We start from the raw sequence: 18,704 nt of genomic DNA, 5'->3' as shown, positions 1-18,704 counted from the left end.
TAATCAGTGTTGTTTAAAATCAGCAATCTAAACTCCTCGGCAGGCTGACCTAATTTGTCCACAGCTCTAGGAAGCTTGTTCAGCATCTGTACGCTTCTCTTCCTGGTACGACAGTAAACACCATAAATGCCAAGAACATAAAATCAAAATCAGAAGCCTCAGAAAGCCCCATGACTCAGGTTCCTCAAGTGCAAAAGAATTGCAGTTGTAAGATCCCATAAATGCTGTAGAATTAGCTACCTTTTTAATTATTATCAAGAGATTTTCTTCACTGAACTCCAAATAATTAAAAAAAAAATAATCAAGGGGTAAGTATTAACATTTCATATTTAAGTGAATCGTTTCAAGTTAATGTAGACATTTGGGATTGACAGCATGGGACACAGAAGACCAACATGTTTGCTGTTCTTACCTCTAAGTACTTGGACAACAACAAATAGGAACATCATCAGAAATCTCAATGAGTTCCCAGTAACAGAAACCATGATGTGAGTTCAGGTTAAGTCAGTGTTGCCAGTGCTGAGCACAGCGCTTCCTAAATGAACAGAAACACCTGCCTTACAGAAATCACACGGTAAATTTGAGCCTGATTTTTTTTATATCTATAAAATCATACATATAATATATAGATAAAAATTTTAAAAATACATAACTTCTTGATATACCTCATGCTTTCCATCAGAACACTGTTTTGTGATATTCTAGGCTTAATTCATGTTGTCATGTTTGGCCTTCCGGCTTAAGCAATGATATGGGCTAGAGAACATGCTGGATTTTGGACAGCTGAGTCCTCCCAAGAAAACAAGTCTGTCTCAGCTGGGATCTAGGAGACACTGGGTCATTTTCCAGGTCTGCTGCTGATTCACTTGGCCGTACCTCACCTCTCTGCTTGTTTATCTGGCTTTAGATTAGATATCCCTTCCTGCAAGCGTGAAAATTTATTAATAGAAAGAACTACGTATATACTAATTATTTTTTCCCCAGTTAAATGCAAAAGCCAACCTGGATACTTCCTCATTCAAGGCAAGGTGACGACCCTTCTACAGTTTCAGCAAGCTGAAATCCATTATTCTACCTTTATAAAGTTTGCACAGGGTTGCCAAGCTAATGCTGGAAAGGAGAATTACATCACCTGGGCTTACCACCTACGTGTCACAGACATTCTTACCCTGTTACTTCTTCACAAAGCCCAGTTAATCACATTTGACTAGACAGTGCCTGGGAAAATACTTTATTTTGAGAACTCATTCCAATGATTAATCATCCTCCTGGCTGAAAGTGTGCAACTTCTTTTAATTCAGCTGCTTTACTTTTGCCAGCCTCTGATTCTTGTCATGCCTATTTCCACTAGTATTAAGAAGGTCTTTAATACTAATCTTTTAGGCATTTTTTCCTGCAAATGCCTGATCTTTTTAATTGACATTAATAATATGAACACTATGACATTAGCACCCCTCTCTAAAAAAAAAAAAACGCCAAAACAACACCTCACCCAGGAGAATATTAATTCTATGTAGTTCCCAAGATATGAGAACTGTTTGACGAAACCTGCATGAATTGAAAAATCACCTTGTTTGCAAAGCTTAGTGTGTAAGCCTTTGAAAAACTCCCGAAAAGAAGCCTACAATCAAAATCAATACTGGCTGTCAGCCGGGTGGCACGGAAAGAACGGGGTAATAAGAACAGGGTTTATAAGGAGCACTATTTTGCTGGCATTCAGAAGCCATCCCCAAAAAATATCCTGGTTTTCTGTTAAAAAGAAAAAAAAAAAAAACGCCAAAACAACACCTCACCCAGGAGAATATTAATTCTATGTAGTTCCCAAGATATTAGAACTGTTTGACGAAACCTGCATGAATTGAAAATCACCTTGTTTGCAAAGCTTAGTGTGTAAGCCTTTGAAAAACTCCCGAAAAGAAGCCTACAATCAAAATCAATACTGGCTGTCAGCCGGGTGGCACGGAAAGAACAGGGTAATAAGAACAGGAGCACTATTTTGCTGGCATTCAGAAGCCATCCCAAAAAAATATCCTGGTTTTCTGTTAAATAGAAGTCTAATGGGATTACAGGTCTATTCTGTAGTAGCACCACTTTCCAGGGTTTTTTTTCAGGCCATGTTCACTAAAAAAAAGCAACAAAAAACCAAAAAAACCACCCCTCACCCCACCAAAAAACACCCAACAGTAAATGGGAGGAGGCTAAACATGAAAAGGGAGAGGAAGAAGACACAGTGGACAAAATTCAAGACTTTCTCCAAAATACCACAATACAAATTCAGTGAGGAAATAATCCTACTGTCTCCAGAGCCAGCTGTGATACAGAGAGTGAAAGCTGACTTTTAGGATTTTACACTGATGAGTCCGGTTCAAAAGATCAGGAAAAATTAGCAAAAGAAAAAAAGGTATACTTCAAAAACTGATCCATTTTCTACAAAAGATTAATTATCCCCCAGCATGTTCTCACCAGCACACAGTTTTAAAAGCCTCCAACACACACCGCATCCAACTGTTACAAAGCCTAGTGCCTTTCAACATTAGAAGAATCCTTCTCACATTTATCCCAGTATTTCCTCCTACTAGTTTTCCTGGTTCTCCGGGACACAAGGCATCAGAAGAGCCCATCCATGCAGGTGTGATACTCAGGAGTCTAGTATGAAATCAGCGATGTCATCCATACCTACCACGCTTCACACAGCACATGGCATTTGGTCATAAATTTGGACCATGAAAGAAGATACATTTTACCAGTTTAAACAATCACAATAAAACTTTTAGAAAGGCATAAGACACCTTTATTCCCCTAAGAGAAAAGTCAGAGAAAATATTTGAAGTACGACAAAAAAGTGGTGCTAAATGCTAAAAACCAGCCATCAAACAATGTCAGGACAAAAAAAAAATTATAGTTAACTAACTGCAATGTTAACGTAAATTGTAGTTATATTCCCAAGCTGGGCAGAACATTAAAATCCCTTTTCTTTCTGGATGTTTTGAATGCATATAAGTAACTTGAAACACTTCATACAGCACCAATAGTGCTACCAGTTCATGGATGTGAGGAAGAGAGAACTTGTGACTACAGCAGCCTTTTACTAGAACCAACTGATTAGACAGCAAGAACAAGCATCGGCCCATAAGAAGTTATCTTTCACCAGCAAAACCAACCTACTGTTCCCCAACCTATGCAAAGACATCAATTCTGGCCCCCAAACATCAACTCTCCAGCAAACTGAAAATACAGCACCTTCAATGGATTCTCAAAACCCAATATACTTGTGGGCTTCTGCATCATCTCCATGACTAATATATCAACGATAGCCTTGATGACAAATCCATTTTGGAGGCAGCAATCAAGCTGTCATAAGCTACTGGAATGCTTAGAAGAGTCCTAAAAAAAGGAATTAAGAGAAAAATCCAGTTCCTCTGATAGAAGTTGACCTTCATTAGAATTCAAATGGTATACATCATCCACTTTCTGTTTTACTTTCACTGTAGCTCTGAAGCACTTCAAATCCCAGTAGGCTTGCTCCTAACAATGTTAAAAGAAAAAAATACATGCACACCCCCTTAAAACTTTCACAATATAATTTAAGATGTAGCAATGCTAAGTTTTGAATCAGCCTCACAAATGTTTCAACCTAATTTAATACACTGGTAATAGTATTAATGGTAATGGTATGGGTTATATTGATTTCTGCATCTGAAAAAAAAAAAGTCAATAAGCCTCATGACCCTGATTTAATGCAGAGCATTCTACCCTGGTCTGAACATTTTATGGTATTTTTACCAGGTGTCAAGTCTAAGATTAGCAGCTATTAGAAGGTAGACTCAAGCCTGGGCCGAAGGTACCCAGTACCAGAAGAGGGTTTGTACGAGGGTTTGTGTGCAGTGATTCCTGTTCATCTTGCTCTTGGGGAGAGGGTGGAGTTTATTCACAAAAAAAGGAAGCATGGTTAGACTGGATCTGAAAGGTCCCTTCCAACCTAGGCAACTGGATGACTCGATGATAGAAGACAAGACTGCTGCTTGAAACTCAGCAGCAGCACAGATCTGCGTGACAGATGCTGAAATCTTTGCAGTATCTCTGGCTTTAGCACCACCTCCAGCTCATTGGATTAAGTCTGGCTGCACAGAGACTGACCTGCCAAGAAGTGTCCAAATTTTCCCTGCAGCATGGAACTGCCATAATAGCAGCATTAGCTTCTTCGGGCAAAAGCTCCCCACCTTCAGACAACGGAGACACAGGTCACTCCTCGCTTCCTTGTCTAGAGCATATCAACTCCATGGTGCAATTCAGGAGAAAAAGTCAGTATCCCAGGAGCTGTCAGGACTCTTTGGCACAGAAATAGGGCATTTTCTCAGAACAAGAAATCTCCACGAACGGCATGGAGGTGTCTACTTCAATCTCCAAAGACTTTGGCTTCACATGCATTTAACAAGCTGGGAGAAGTCGGAATAACGCAGACCTGTACATGAAGCTGTGTTTTTGTGTTTTGTAATGGGCTGCCAAGCATCATTGTAGAATATACACCCAGTAAGACAATATGAACTGATCCAAGCAAGTCACCCATGAAAGTCCATCTGCTCACTCATCCGCTCAGCATCGACAGACCTGTCTCTATTAAATGGGAAGAAAAATCAAAGGAGTTTGGTATTTTCTGGAGCGTGCAGACAAACCCTATGGGAAGGGCGCATCCCCAGTCCTGTCACACAGAGGAGCTGCAGAAGGGACAATGACATCAACAACAGGTTACGTTATAAACCATGCCTAGAATATTTATATCCAAGATAACATTTAAAAGGGAACAACTGTATTTAACAGTGCAACAACGTACTAAAATGAAAGATTCTTTTGTATGTCCATAAGGAGCTTTCTTCTCAAGATTACGGCCACTGTAATTACTTAGAATTCTCTCTCCTCAAACTACTTTGGTATAATCAAAAGCCAAACCAACAGAAAGAGTACTAAGCGACCTAAAAAGCTGACTGCAATTTCTAGTGTCTCTGGATAAATCAGAGCAGCAAGAAGGTTTCTGAGACTCCAGCGTCTTGCAGAAGTTCCTTCAAAGGTCCAAATGGGACACGTTGGTGCCCAACAGCAGTTGGTCATACGTGATGCAACTACCCAGGAGAATCTATTCATAGCTCCCACTTGTTGGCATGAGAAATGCGGAGTGACTGTTCTGCTACTCATTCATGACCTGCAGGCAAGAAACTTTACAGCCCTGATCATACAAGAAGCAGTATTTATGCCCCACCTCCGCCAACACCACGCTGACATTTAGCTTCAACATGCCACTTGAAAGACTTACTGCAACTGCTACATGTATTTGCAGGCAAGGGCATGGCAGGGTGTTTGCAGATGGAATAAGAGCCTTGGAAAATGATTGGATTATCCTCTTTTCATCACTCAAGTTGCATGATGGCTGATGACACGTGGAAAGTGTTGCTCAACAGACATCGTTCTTACTCCAGCCCGTCCTAACCAGGCCCTGGCAGTTCACAGGCAGCTACCAGCAAACATACTTTTTAAACTGAAACAATTCATTCTGTCACACTTACCTGTAAATGGGAGACCCACTGAAGTTAAAATCATTCAGACTAGGTTGCAGAAATAACTGCAATATTTCCTATCCCAAAGAAGCTGTGTTAGTTTAAATAAGCCCCTAAACTTCTTTCAAAATGTCTTTGCCCTTCCTGTCCTTTCTCACATCTCTTGCGTGTTATTTAAGACTTCACAACAGCAACACTCACCAAATGTGAATGTGGGATTACCAGACAGATGTCATCTTAGAGCAAACTGGCCTAATATGCCCAGAACACTGTTGGGTTACTGATGTAATGGTGCATATAATGGAAAAACCCGCCAACATCTGGTATAAGAAAATGGGACTTACACAACCAAGTTCCTTCGTGTTCCCAGCCATTTTTCAAATGCATTGGCCAACTTCAGGCAAACTTGACAGAGGTCTCATGGATCCTATCACTGTGACAATCAGCAATCAGATACCCTCACATTACTGCTACTGCTGCAGAAGGGCCAGGGAAACTCAATCTTTTCCTAACTTCTCAGCCACCATTTGCTGTGAACCACCCACCTTTTGCACTGGTAGCAACCAGGGAAAACCAAAAAAAGACAAGAAAAAGACCACACAGGGTAAAGGGACATTGCTGGAGGGACACAGGACAGAGCAAGGAGATGAGGAACTGTACTTTGGAGAGGCCCAGGGAATACTGCAGGAATGGAGCCACAGCAGATGAGGTGCAAGATTAGTAGAGGTGGATTTTTACACGAGATCAGACATATCCACAGGCCTGGCTTTATTATTCTGCAACTCACTGAACACTTCATTTTACCCTTTTTATTTAATGGGAATGAAATACCTGCCCACTGAAGCAAATGGCAAAATTCTCAGCAACTTCAGAGGAGCTGGGATTTCACCTCAAGATTCCCCAAGTATTTGTAACTTCTAAACACACACCTCAAGGCAAACTTGACATTGGTGTATCTAGAATAGTCTAGATGAAAATGTTTAAAAACTAGGTAAACCACTGTAACTGTGATCAGATTCCAAGGAGGAATAATTACATATAACATTCATTAATATGAATGTTACATGTAATATACCTTACTACATGGGACCTTTTCTTTTGGATCAAATTAATTTGCTGGATTTATAAACCTATTGGTAGTCCTATCATTAAAAGCCACAAACCTTGCAAGGTTTATTAATCTTCACGTATGAAATATATAAAGCAACGGTAAAGCAGTATTTATGCCCCACCTCCGCCAACACCACGCTGACATTTAGCTTCAACATGCCACTTGAAAGACTTACTGCAACTGCTACATGTATTTGCAGGCAAGGGCATGGCAGGGTGTTTGCAGATGGAATAAGAGCCTTGGAAAATGATTGGATTATCCTCTTTTCATCACTCAAGTTGCATGATGGCTGATGACACGTGGAAAGTGTTGCTCAACAGACATCGTTCTTACTCCAGCCCGTCCTAACCAGGCCCTGGCAGTTCACAGGCAGCTACCAGCAAACATACTTTTTAAACTGAAACAATTCATTCTGTCACACTTACCTGTAAATGGGAGACCCACTGAAGTTAAAATCATTCAGACTAGGTTGCAGAAATAACTGCAATATTTCCTATCCCAAAGAAGCTGTGTTAGTTTAAATAAGCCCCTAAACTTCTTTCAAAATGTCTTTGCCCTTCCTGTCCTTTCTCACATCTCTTGCGTGTTATTTAAGACTTCACAACAGCAACACTCACCAAATGTGAATGTGGGATTACCAGACAGATGTCATCTTAGAGCAAACTGGCCTAATATGCCCAGAACACTGTTGGGTTACTGATGTAATGGTGCATATAATGGAAAAACCCGCCAACATCTGGTATAAGAAAATGGGACTTACACAACCAAGTTCCTTCGTGTTCCCAGCCATTTTTCAAATGCATTGGCCAACTTCAGGCAAACTTGACAGAGGTCTCATGGATCCTATCACTGTGACAATCAGCAATCAGATACCCTCACATTACTGCTACTGCTGCAGAAGGGCCAGGGAAACTCAATCTTTTCCTAACTTCTCAGCCACCATTTGCTGTGAACCACCCACCTTTTGCACTGGTAGCAACCAGGGAAAACCAAAAAAAGACAAGAAAAAGACCACACAGGGTAAAGGGACATTGCTGGAGGGACACAGGACAGAGCAAGGAGATGAGGAACTGTACTTTGGAGAGGCCCAGGGAATACTGCAGGAATGGAGCCACAGCAGATGAGGTGCAAGATTAGTAGAGGTGGATTTTTACACGAGATCAGACATATCCACAGGCCTGGCTTTATTATTCTGCAACTCACTGAACACTTCATTTTACCCTTTTTATTTAATGGGAATGAAATACCTGCCCACTGAAGCAAATGGCAAAATTCTCAGCAACTTCAGAGGAGCTGGGATTTCACCTCAAGATTCCCCAAGTATTTGTAACTTCTAAACACACACCTCAAGGCAAATTTGACATTGGTGTATCTAGAATAGTCTAGATGAAAATGTTTAAAAACTAGGTAAACCACTGTAACTGTGATCAGATTCCAAGGAGGAATAATTGCATATAACATTCATTAATATGAATGTTACATGTAATATACCTTACTACATGGGACCTTTTCTTTTGGATCAAATTAATTTGCTGGATTTATAAACCTATTGGTAGTCCTATCATTAAAAGCCACAAACCTTGCAAGGTTTATTAATCTTCACGTATGAAATATATAAAGCAACGGTAATGGTTATAAATAAGGTAGTGCTAGGAAAGCTAAAAAGAAAACATCTGGAAAAGCCACAAACCTTGTAAGGTTTATTAATCTTCACGTATGAAATATATAAAGCAACGGTAATGGTTATAAATAAGGTAGTGCTAGGAAAGTTAAAAGGAAACATCTGATTGTATAAAATATTTCTTTTTGGTACAAAAATATAAAAGGAAGTAAAATATCACATTATAAAAACTTCATTTATATTTTGTTGTCACTTATAAGCTGCAATTGCAATTAAGAAACCAGACAGATATATTTGGTAAAGACAGACATTATGAGAAGAATCATTAGCACGACTTGCGTGATACATACTATCATGTTTTTATTCCTGAGGACTGATATTAACTAAGAAAGTTAAAACACGATAAGGTTCAGCACAGTTCCCAAACACTTAAGTTTAGCCCTTATCAGGCAAAGAGTGAGAATTATACTTTCTTTTCATAGTTAATTTGGGTTTCTAATGAGAACATATAACATTCATTAATATGAATGTTACATGTAATATACCTTACTACATGGGACCTTTTCTTTTGGATCAAATTAATTTGCTGGATTTATAAACCTATTGGTAGTCCTATCATTAAAAGCCACAAACCTTGCAAGGTTTATTAATCTTCACGTATGAAATATATAAAGCAACGGTAATGGTTATAAATAAGGTAGTGCTAGGAAAGCTAAAAAGAAAACATCTGGTTGTATAAAATATTTCTTTTTGGTACAAAAATATAAAAGGAAGTAAAATATCACATTATAAAAACTTCATTTATATTTTGTTGTCACTTATAAGCTGCAATTGCAATTAAGAAACCAGACAGATATATTTGGTAAAGACAGACATTATGAGAAGAATCATTAGCACGACTTGCGTGATACATACTATCATGTTTTTATTCCTGAGGACTGATATTAACTAAGAAAGTTAAAACACGATAAGGTTCAGCACAGTTCCCAAACACTTAAGTTTAGCCCTTATCAGGCAAAGAGTGAGAATTATACTTTCTTTTCATAGTTAATTTGGGTTTCTAATGAGATGAGGACCTGGGGGTGTTGGTCGATAGCCAGCTGAATGTGAGCCAGCAGTGTGCCCAGGTGGCCAAGAAATCCAATGCCATCCTACCTTGTACTAGAAATAGTTGGCCAGCAGGACTAGGGACATGATTGTCTTGCTGTACTTGGCACTGGTAAGGCTGTTCCTCGAGCCCTGTGTCCAGTTTTGGGCCCCTCAGTGTAAGAAAGAACAGTGTGCCCAGGTGGCCAAGAAATCCAATGCCATCCTACCTTGTACTAGAAATAGTTGGCCAGCAGGACTAGGGACATGATTGTCTTGCTGTACTTGGCACTGGTAAGGCTGTTCCTCGAGCCCTGTGTCCAGTTTTGGGCCCCTCAGTGTAAGAAAGAAATTGAGATTCTGGAGTGTGTCCAGAGAAGGGCAAAGCAGCTGGTGAGGGGTCTGGAGAACAAGTCTTATGAATGGAGGCTGAGGGAGCTGGGGTTGTTCGGCCTGGAGAAGAGGGGGCTGAGGGGAGACCTTACCGCTCTCTAACAGCTACCTGAAAGGAGGTTTTAGGTCTCTTCTCTTAAGTAGCCAGTGATAGGATAAGAGAAAATAGCCTCAAATTGCACCAGGGAATGTTTGGATTGCATATTAGGAAAAACTTTACAGAAAGGGTTATCAAGCATTGGAACAGGCTGCCCAGGGAAGTGGTTGAGTTGCCATCCCTGAGGGAATTTAAAAGACATGTAGATGTGATGCTGATGGACATGGTTTAGTGGTGGACTTGTCAGTGCCAGATGACCAGTTGGATTTGATGATCTTCCAACCACAATGATTCTATGACTCTGAGTAGGCTGATTGTTCCGCCTTCTAGCAATCAAACAGAACTTAAATCCTTAAAGGAATAAGACGATCATGAACTACATAGTTTGGGAATTTTTTCTTGTGCTAACCAAGAGCTTTTAGGGAGAAAGCCTCATACACCTGTGAAAGAGAGCAAAGCAGGGCTCTGCTGTCCCTTGTCACATGGGTGTTTTGATCGTAGCACTGAAGTGCTTTTTGAGAAGCTAGATAAAGGGAAGGCAAGACAGAAAAACCATCACGGATCATCAATCTTAATTCCTAAACAGGATTATCCTGCCAAATATTTTTCTGTGCCCCGTTTTGTCCCTTTTAAGTATTCTGAAGAATGAGACTTCCAGAATTTCTTCTCAAGGTTGTTCCTTGAACGAAGCTCTGAGCAAGATACACTAAAATCCTAGCCTTGCACCACTTCATAAGACAATCCTCTTGTACCTTCCAGGGACTAATGTGCGGTAACGCTGAGAGGCTCAAGCTGGGGAGAACGGAGGAGACTGTTCCCACAAACCAGTTGACTCATCGCCTGTTCACTGAACAGCCACAGTCACAATCTCATCTTGAAAACAGCAAAGTCAACTCAAACATAACCTCCACTCTCTCCCAGTTCCTTTATTCTCAATATTCAGTTCTGCAAAGCTATTCTCACTACTCACATGGGTTTCAGTGCTACCAGAATTCCTTACAATCAAATCTTGCCCCTGTCATTTATTGATCTAGTTGCAGATCACAGCTTAACGGCAGGAGAATGCCCTGAAGTCAACATTTTAGCTTGCCTAAGAGCGAGAGGTGCTCCAACTCATGAAGTCTAGCCCCTGAAATTCAAGGTTAATTACACTGCTCATTATTCCAACCCCTCTCAGAATGGATGATGCATCGCTGCAAACACCACCCAACTTGGATGTGTTGTAGCATCCCCTCCTTCCACCCAACTGCGCTTGGTCTATGACTAAGTCTGAACTGAACGGGAAACTTCAAAAAGTCAGACCCCATTTACATCTAATGAGACAAAAGTAAAAGGCATGAAGGGGAATTTATAGCATCAGTTGGCAGCTAGAAACAGCAGCTTCCTCCCTCTTCAAAGCCAAAAAATATCCTTCTGTAACCTTTGCACTTCACCAATCTGTAGCAGAAAATACTGTTTGCCCCCCTCCTTTGAAGGCACAAACCAAACACTGGTTTTTCATACCTGCACTGCCCTGAGATTGTTTTCTCACTGAATTACCACTTCCTTTCTTCATTATTACCTAAGTTTATAGCTCAACATTAAAGAAAGCACCTTAGAATTAATTATAGCTCTTGCAAAAGTAATTTTTATCCGCAAAAAATTCCTACCAAACATATTCTGTTCTCTTCTTTTTAACAAGCACAAGACATTCCTTCTGGATCAGCAAGTCACAGTCATAGAAAACAAAGATTGAACAAGCCTACACATCTAACTGTTTCCAGTATCTGCATATTGTACATGAAGATGCAGAATCCGAAGCAATAAGAAGAATGAGTAAGTTATAAAACTGAGAAAAGCCAATGGGACCCACAGAGTTAAAAGCTGGCTTAAACCATCCATAATCAAAATTACTTATGTGAAAAGAACCCAAAAAGTCTACTTCTGTCTTTGCAATTCTAACAATAGCAGAAGAGGAATAAAAGATTAAAAATAAGAAAAGTCCAAGTTGTTCAAATGACTGGAACAGTTTGAATGATTGATGATGCTCATCAAGCAAATGAGAGGAAAGCAGTAACATGGATATCACAGGACACACAGGGTGTGGAAACTGTTTTCCACCAGCATAGCTCTGGCATCAAGAAAGCCATTGTGACTGTGACTAAGCAAGACAAGGCTGAAAGTTAAAACACTCTAATCAGTATCAGCAAGGCAAGACATCACCTTCTTTGAGATACTGACAAAGTAATCCTAGCTGCTACCCCACACTCGTACTCCGTGAATTGCATCAACTTTCAATCCCCAATTCAAACGCTCCATAAATCTACTAAATCAGCTTTCAAAAATGGAAAGGATAAATAAACGTGTGACTATTTAAGCACTATCAAACATGGTCCCAGGCCACAGAGTAACCGCTATTTTCAGATGTAACAGGTTGCTCACTGTTACCTTAATTCCTGCAGGATTATTTACCAGCCTTCTTGAATTTCTTCCCAGAAAAGCACGAGTGTGTGAAGCAATACGTAGTGTGCCTCCCCCAGAATACAGTCAGCAAAGCAAGGGAAGGCACGCTCCAGCAGTAACAAAGGCAGCAGACAGAGACATGGGAGAAATAAGATTACAGAACGCTAATAAATCATCATATTTCAAACCATCTCTGTTGGATGTGGAAACGCATAAACTGGGTTACTGACCAAAAAACATCGGAGAGGTGAAAAAGCCCTGGTGGATAGAATAGACATTTAAGTTGTAATTACTAGTGTTATTAGAGACTTGATTACAATAATCCAGAGCTCCAGTACTAACATCAACACTGAAAACAGACATTTTCATATCTCTAATGAGCAAGCTGACAGTGTGTAACCCATAGATCAAACACACTAAGCACTCTGCTGAACTTGTAGCCCGATGAGACTTTCGGGGAGCTCCAAGCAGACACTGTCACTTTTTCCAGGGTGCAAAGCCCAGCTTAGCAGTGCTCTTCCATCCCTCACCGCCCTGGTGACTCAGATATACCACATTTGTGATACTGAATTATTCATTACAATTCTATCAGATGGGGGAACCGGGTCTGGGCATCTTTTTCTTCCCAATAAAGTTTCCCTCTGCCGCAGAGAACCGAGCACCGTCTCAGCCGCATGACTCAGGGCTGCCATGTTTCAGTACAATCCATATTAAATTCACTTCTGAACCTGGCTTTCTTGTCACCCAATCTGACTGCTTAAGCAGAATTCCTCAGAGACTGGAAGCAATATAAAGCAGTTCATTAAAAATGCCCCTGCAGCCCACACCTCCTTCCCGAGTTGGGAGCTTACTGACTGTGACACTGTGAGGATGTTTCGGCTGCACGCTCGCTGTGCCTCAGACACTAATTTACTCTGGAAATAGGACAGAATATTAAAGCACCTTCATCCTGAAGGCTCATTGGGCTGCCAGGGATGTCACAAGCATATTCCAGGTCACAGACGACGGGATCCAGTTCTGTGAGGGAAAAGAGATGTTCTTGTCACACCTGTGGCACTATTCTTCTCTTTCCTTTATGCCAAGCAGCCTGTCCCAGCACACAGAGGAAACAGAGAGAGTCTTGCAAAAAATGCACCATGAGCAGAGACTATCAAGTAGCAGCTCCTTTATGTTCATGTATTTAGACAACCAAACATCAGCAAAATACCATGAGAAAGCACAGGAATTTCTGAGAAGGATAATTGCAAAAGAAAAGCCACATCTTTGCACTTCAGATGTTCGGCTCCTTACAGAAAATCATAATAACAACCTAATAATACCAGTGTTCCTTTTTCATGTTTCAAAATGACAGCAACGTGTCGACACTGTCCTCTTCTGCAGAAGCCACTCTTCCTTCTCACTGCAACACCTCCACAAACTCAGCAGAACAGAAGAGTTAAGGCAGAACAGCTGTCTGTCTGTACTGACTTGCACATGCTGCAATCGTTTTTGTTCCCACGTACTATCCATGTAGAAGGAGAGAACTTATTTGGCAACAGACACAAATTTTTTGCCATTTTTTTCCTGTTCCATTCCGACGGTGACATGCCATAAAGTATACCAAACAGCTCTTCTGTTTGCTTACAATGTTCAAAGAAAAAAAAAAACTTAACAAAAACCCACTGCTCTGAAAGGTACAACAGACAGCAATGTAAAACTTGCACTTCTGCTAGATGCTGAGTTCAGGTTATCAAATATTCCAGCCGCAGAGATGGTGACAGTGAATTAGAGATTCAGCTATGAAAATCCTGTGATTTTCAGTGGGAGTCATGTGTGGAGTCATGTGCCTGAAGTCATTTAGCTTTGGAAACTATCTGGTCTCCCAACACAGCCAGTATTTGCTGTGTTACAGGTCCAGATGCACATAAACGTGTAAACCATGGCTCCTGTTCAGTTCTGTTTCTGAAGCTGCAGCCACAACATCAGTAGCTTAAGCTTTTTGAAGACTTCACAGCCTGAATGACTACCCCATGCATTTGGCAGCAACTGTACTCCTCCACATTTATAGGATGCTGAAGAAAACAGGACCTACTCCAAAATCCAGGCAAGCTCAGAAAACATACCAATGGTATCTTAAATTTATCTTTTAAAATCCAGGCAAGCTCAGAAAACATACCAACGGTATCTTAAATTTATCTTTTTTAGAGTCTTAGAGTTGTCCAGGCTGGAAGGGACCTCCAAAGGTCATCTAGTCTGACCTCCCCGCAGTCAGCAGGGACACCCCCAACTAGACCAGGTTGCCCAGGGCCTCGTCGAGCCTCTCCTTGAATATCTCCAGGGATGGGGCCTCAACCACCTCCCTGGGCAACCTGTTCCAGTGCTCCACCATCCTCACAGTGGGGGTGCCACCCCTTTCAGGTGACAAAGCATGATGCAAGGCCAAAGGAATTAATACAACCTAGCTCTACTGGTCTATCACTGACGTTTTACCTTAGTTTCCCTACTCAGCAGTTACCTCCGTCAACATCACGCTAGCATCTTCCATAGCCCCATGAGAAAGAAAAGCTTCTCTCTACAGAAAGATCAGAAGCTGTAACAAAGCATTTATAAATGCACTGGAAAGAGCCAGAAATATTACATCTAGATCTAACAATTTTAAACTCAGAATGCCAAGTCCAACCATTTCAACCATTGAAAACTGTAGGTTTTGGCAACGTACAAGACCCTTTATAAATGAGGATGACGACTTACATTTTCCAGTAGGTCATATCAGCTGGTGTGTAAGGCACAGTAAAGGGAGTTTTTTGTGTCTTGACTTAATGGTACGTAAAGAACAACAAGTAAAAGGAATCCTACCTTAAAAGCACCTACTAAATCCCCTTAACTTTTAGAAGAGCTATGCTCCACAGTGCCCTGTCTACACCGATCCCAACAGACAGGATCTGAGGTTTTGCTTAAAGACACTGAGAGAAGTAATAGCTTCAAAACCTGGCAAAAAAGCCCTGCAAGAGTATTATTGTGACATGCCAAGGAAACAGTTAGTTGAATGCACTACTTCGGAATCCAAGAGTCTGTGTAATCAACGTAGTCCAGAATTTGATATGGCAGTTCCGTCCCAAAACAGACCATTTTAAGAGCTTAATTGCTGTTTCACCCATACATGCACGGTTTAGAAACTGGTGGGGTGGGAAAGAAAAGCAAACGGGAAGTTGCTTAGACCAGAGGGTCTACAAAGCAGATCATTTATACGGCCTTTTAAAATAAGATTTTTTGATGGTAGAGAAGTTTGCCATCATAAACTGATAAATCTCACAATGTGATGTATTACTTCAAGCTGTTGTGACTAAGCTGCATCTAAAGTTCTTCTCATTCAGCCTTAAAATGGAGCAGAACCCCCAGGTCTCGATCCTATCGGGTTCTTTCTGCTTATCCTGTATCACGCTTCATCTTCTAATCAAACGTTATTGCTGACACTTTTCAACTCCAGTAAGCACAGAAAAACCCCACAAGCAGGAAGGGCTTTTAATCACACAGGATAGCCAGCAAAACCTGAAAACTGTCTGATAACTCGACACTTGTTTCTCCTTAGCATGAATCATCTCACCATGGCATGCAAATGATTCGAACATGCCCTGTGTGCTCATCATCTCAGAAAACAAACATCACCCTTGTTGGCATTCAGATAAACAGCCCCTCCCCTCTCAATCCGGTTTTGTTGTCATTGTCATCAGTCCTACAGAAGATCACTGTGCTCGAAGCCGTGCAGATCCTGTTTTCATGACGCTAAACCAGTGCTCTGAGATCTCATAGGACAACGATTCACCTCGCACGTCCCTGTCAGCATTCTTCAGTCACAACCTACAACAGCCAAGCGAATGCAGAGCAAATACATAGTGTCTATGGAAGAACTACAATGAACTTGCTTCATTATATACCCAAGCTACAAAGAGACCCAACTTCTTTAGCAGCTCAAGGAGTACCAGAAGGCCCAGACTTCTTTAGCAGCTCAAGGAGTACCAGAAGGATTACAGAGCCCTGGGAGCAGTGGTCGGGGACTCTGAGATGCAGGTAGTTTTTTCATCAGTCCTCCTGGTCAAGAGGAAGGGGAGTTGATAGTCGAATCTGGCAAATCAACAAATGGCTACAGGATTGGTGCCACAGCCAGGGGTTTGGCTACTTAGACATAGGACTCGCTTTGAGAAATCTGGTCTACTGGGGCTCGATGGGGCCCACTTGCCAGAGAAGGGAAGAAACATCAGAAACAACATCTTTCAAGAAAGAATGGCCAAAACTACCCAAGAAAATAAAAACTTGCCTAGTCATAATTCAAAGAGTAGGAGTAGTCGTTCAGTGTCTCACTGCACAGAATAGGCTCAAAAATTAGATACACAAGGAGTTGAAACTGCAGAGAAGTCAGCTAAAATCCAACAGGAGAAGAGCTGCACAGAGCACTTCAGTCACAGGAAATGTTCATTTCTCAGAGGCTGAGCAAAACCCAAACAGTCAAGGTGGAGTTATAAAATACTGTGTGTGCTATAACGCACACTCCACATTTCAGTTGTTACGGCAAGCAATTCCCTAATGCTGATTTTGTAATAACTACCACTTACGAAACCCCCTCACAAATAAAAAATTTTTATGATGCTTTTAGGAGGCTTAAATAAAGCTCTGAGAGCAAATGCAAGGGTTTATTTCACTGTCTCCTCTCCATGAGACATTCAAACACTTTAAACTGATCAGTTAAACAGAGATCGATCAGAGAATGAATTTAAGTGACCAGGTTTCCTCTGAGGTTCACCCTTCTTGTTGGGAAGGACAAGAGGTTAAACATCCCTTGCTTTTATTAGGCTAAACAAAACCACAATACTGTTTGATGTAAACAGGAAACAGGAATGCATTTATAGTCATTTAAACAATGATTAGGATGAAAGTTTCCTCCAAAAGTCTGAAAGCTCCAAGTATGGTGGCCAAAGACTCCTAAACCACTAACCTGACAGAGAAAGAACAACATTTTGCCATTTTTCTCCTTAGTGGTTGTCAGGTTGAACTTGGAGGGCTGGAGAGAAGAAAGATAATTCCGCCCACTTCCTGTATTTCCAATAAAAATGTGGGAAACATCTTCTGGCATCCTTTTCTCAAGGGACTGACAACTATGGTTCTTTGTCACCATATTTAAACCCAGAGAACTCTAGTATACATGGTTAGAAATACTCCCACATACACCATGTGCACGTATCTGGGATTCAATAACAATGTAAATTATTTACGTGCGTCAGGAAGTTTATCTCAGTCTTTTCTTCCTCCATTTATCTTCCTGCTTTTGATCCTCTGCAGCTATCTCATTAGTTCCCAAGAAAACCAGCTTTTCTCTTGCTTCTGTTTCCCCCAACTAAGAGAAAACAGCCATGAAATGCTGAGAAGTTTCTCAAATGTCTAAAGGGGAAATACCTGTGCAGCAGCGCTAGGCTGCCCAATTAACTGTTTTCAAGAAACAGTACTTCTATAGAAGGGTATATTGTCCTAAATGTAGATTATGAGAATACAGTCATTTCTTCACTGTTCATCACTGCTGTATCACAGCTCCAGGAGACTGAATGTCCTCTGCTAATGAGTACCCAACAGGTGTTCATTCCTGATCCTCTGGTATCTCAGGAAAGGCTCTTCTAGAAATACCAGAGTGACCATCTTTCTCCTAATTTATTCCCCCCTTTCTACAGATTTAAACTTTGATATAAAATATCATCATTGAAAAGCAAACCACAAATCAGCATGGATGTCTTCCCTTTCCCCCTAAATGCAGGCTGAACAACATAAAAGCTCTCCGAAAAAGCATGCAAAGTCTCTGATCTCCTTCCTGTGATAGTGAAGCTCACTTATACTGCTGTTGATGTTCACAGTGTTAACCACAGTATTTCTCTACAGCCAGTTTTGCATAACTTCTTCTGGTGGGCAGAGCTGGAGATTCCTTATCCTTGGTTTGCAGTTCTTGAAGCGTGTCAGGTACTCCAGAACACGAAATCCTGTGTTACCTTAAATTTCCCAGGTTAAAATATATCATTACTCACCTTTTTTCCCTCAGTACTATCACCACTGACATAGGACAGTTTTCGACGGACATAGAAGAGCATATCATCTTGTCGGGGGGCCCATTTCTCCATAAAATATGTTGAAAACATCCAAGTCCAGAACACAATACGGTCATCTTTGAAACACCCTAAGAGGCAAAGAGGAAAGAAGAAATAAGAGTTGTGGAATTAGCATGTCACATTTGATTGTGCTTAGCATGACATCCAAAGTTTTTGCTACATATGGAGCTGTCGAGCCTGATGGCAGCAGAAATATTCTTGCACAGCTCGGAGTAAGTCTTTCTACTGTGTACAGCGTAGCCACCATTGCGCACAAACCCACAGCTCATCTTTGGCCATC

At 41.0% G+C, this 18,704-nt stretch overlaps 1 protein-coding gene across 3 annotated transcripts in view; it reads right to left on the bottom strand.

Annotated features, from left to right (window-relative positions):
* Positions 1–18,495, bottom strand: part of KIAA0930 (KIAA0930 ortholog) — a 43,362-nt gene extending 24,867 nt beyond the window's left edge. For 2 of the 3 annotated variants that reach the window (XR_001411756.1, XM_014940153.1), the window contains exon 1: positions 18,344–18,495. Coding sequence is in view for 2 of the 3 variants with exons in the window: in XM_014940153.1 (XP_014795639.1) it covers positions 18,344–18,454 (111 nt within the window). In the remaining variant the exon portion in view is untranslated. Of the gene's footprint in view, positions 1–13,241; positions 13,263–18,343 lie in introns of those variants that run through there. The other variant, XM_014940154.1, reaches the window with a different exon arrangement.
* Positions 18,496–18,704: the final 209 nt, after the last annotated feature.

This window comes from Calidris pugnax, unplaced genomic scaffold (genome assembly GCF_001431845.1).
Source record: "Calidris pugnax isolate Ruff unplaced genomic scaffold, ASM143184v1 scaffold36, whole genome shotgun sequence".
Classification (NCBI taxonomy): domain Eukaryota; kingdom Metazoa; phylum Chordata; class Aves; order Charadriiformes; family Scolopacidae; genus Calidris; species Calidris pugnax.
The sequence above is the reverse complement of the archived record's forward strand: the minus strand, read 5'-3'. Positions and strand labels throughout refer to the sequence as shown.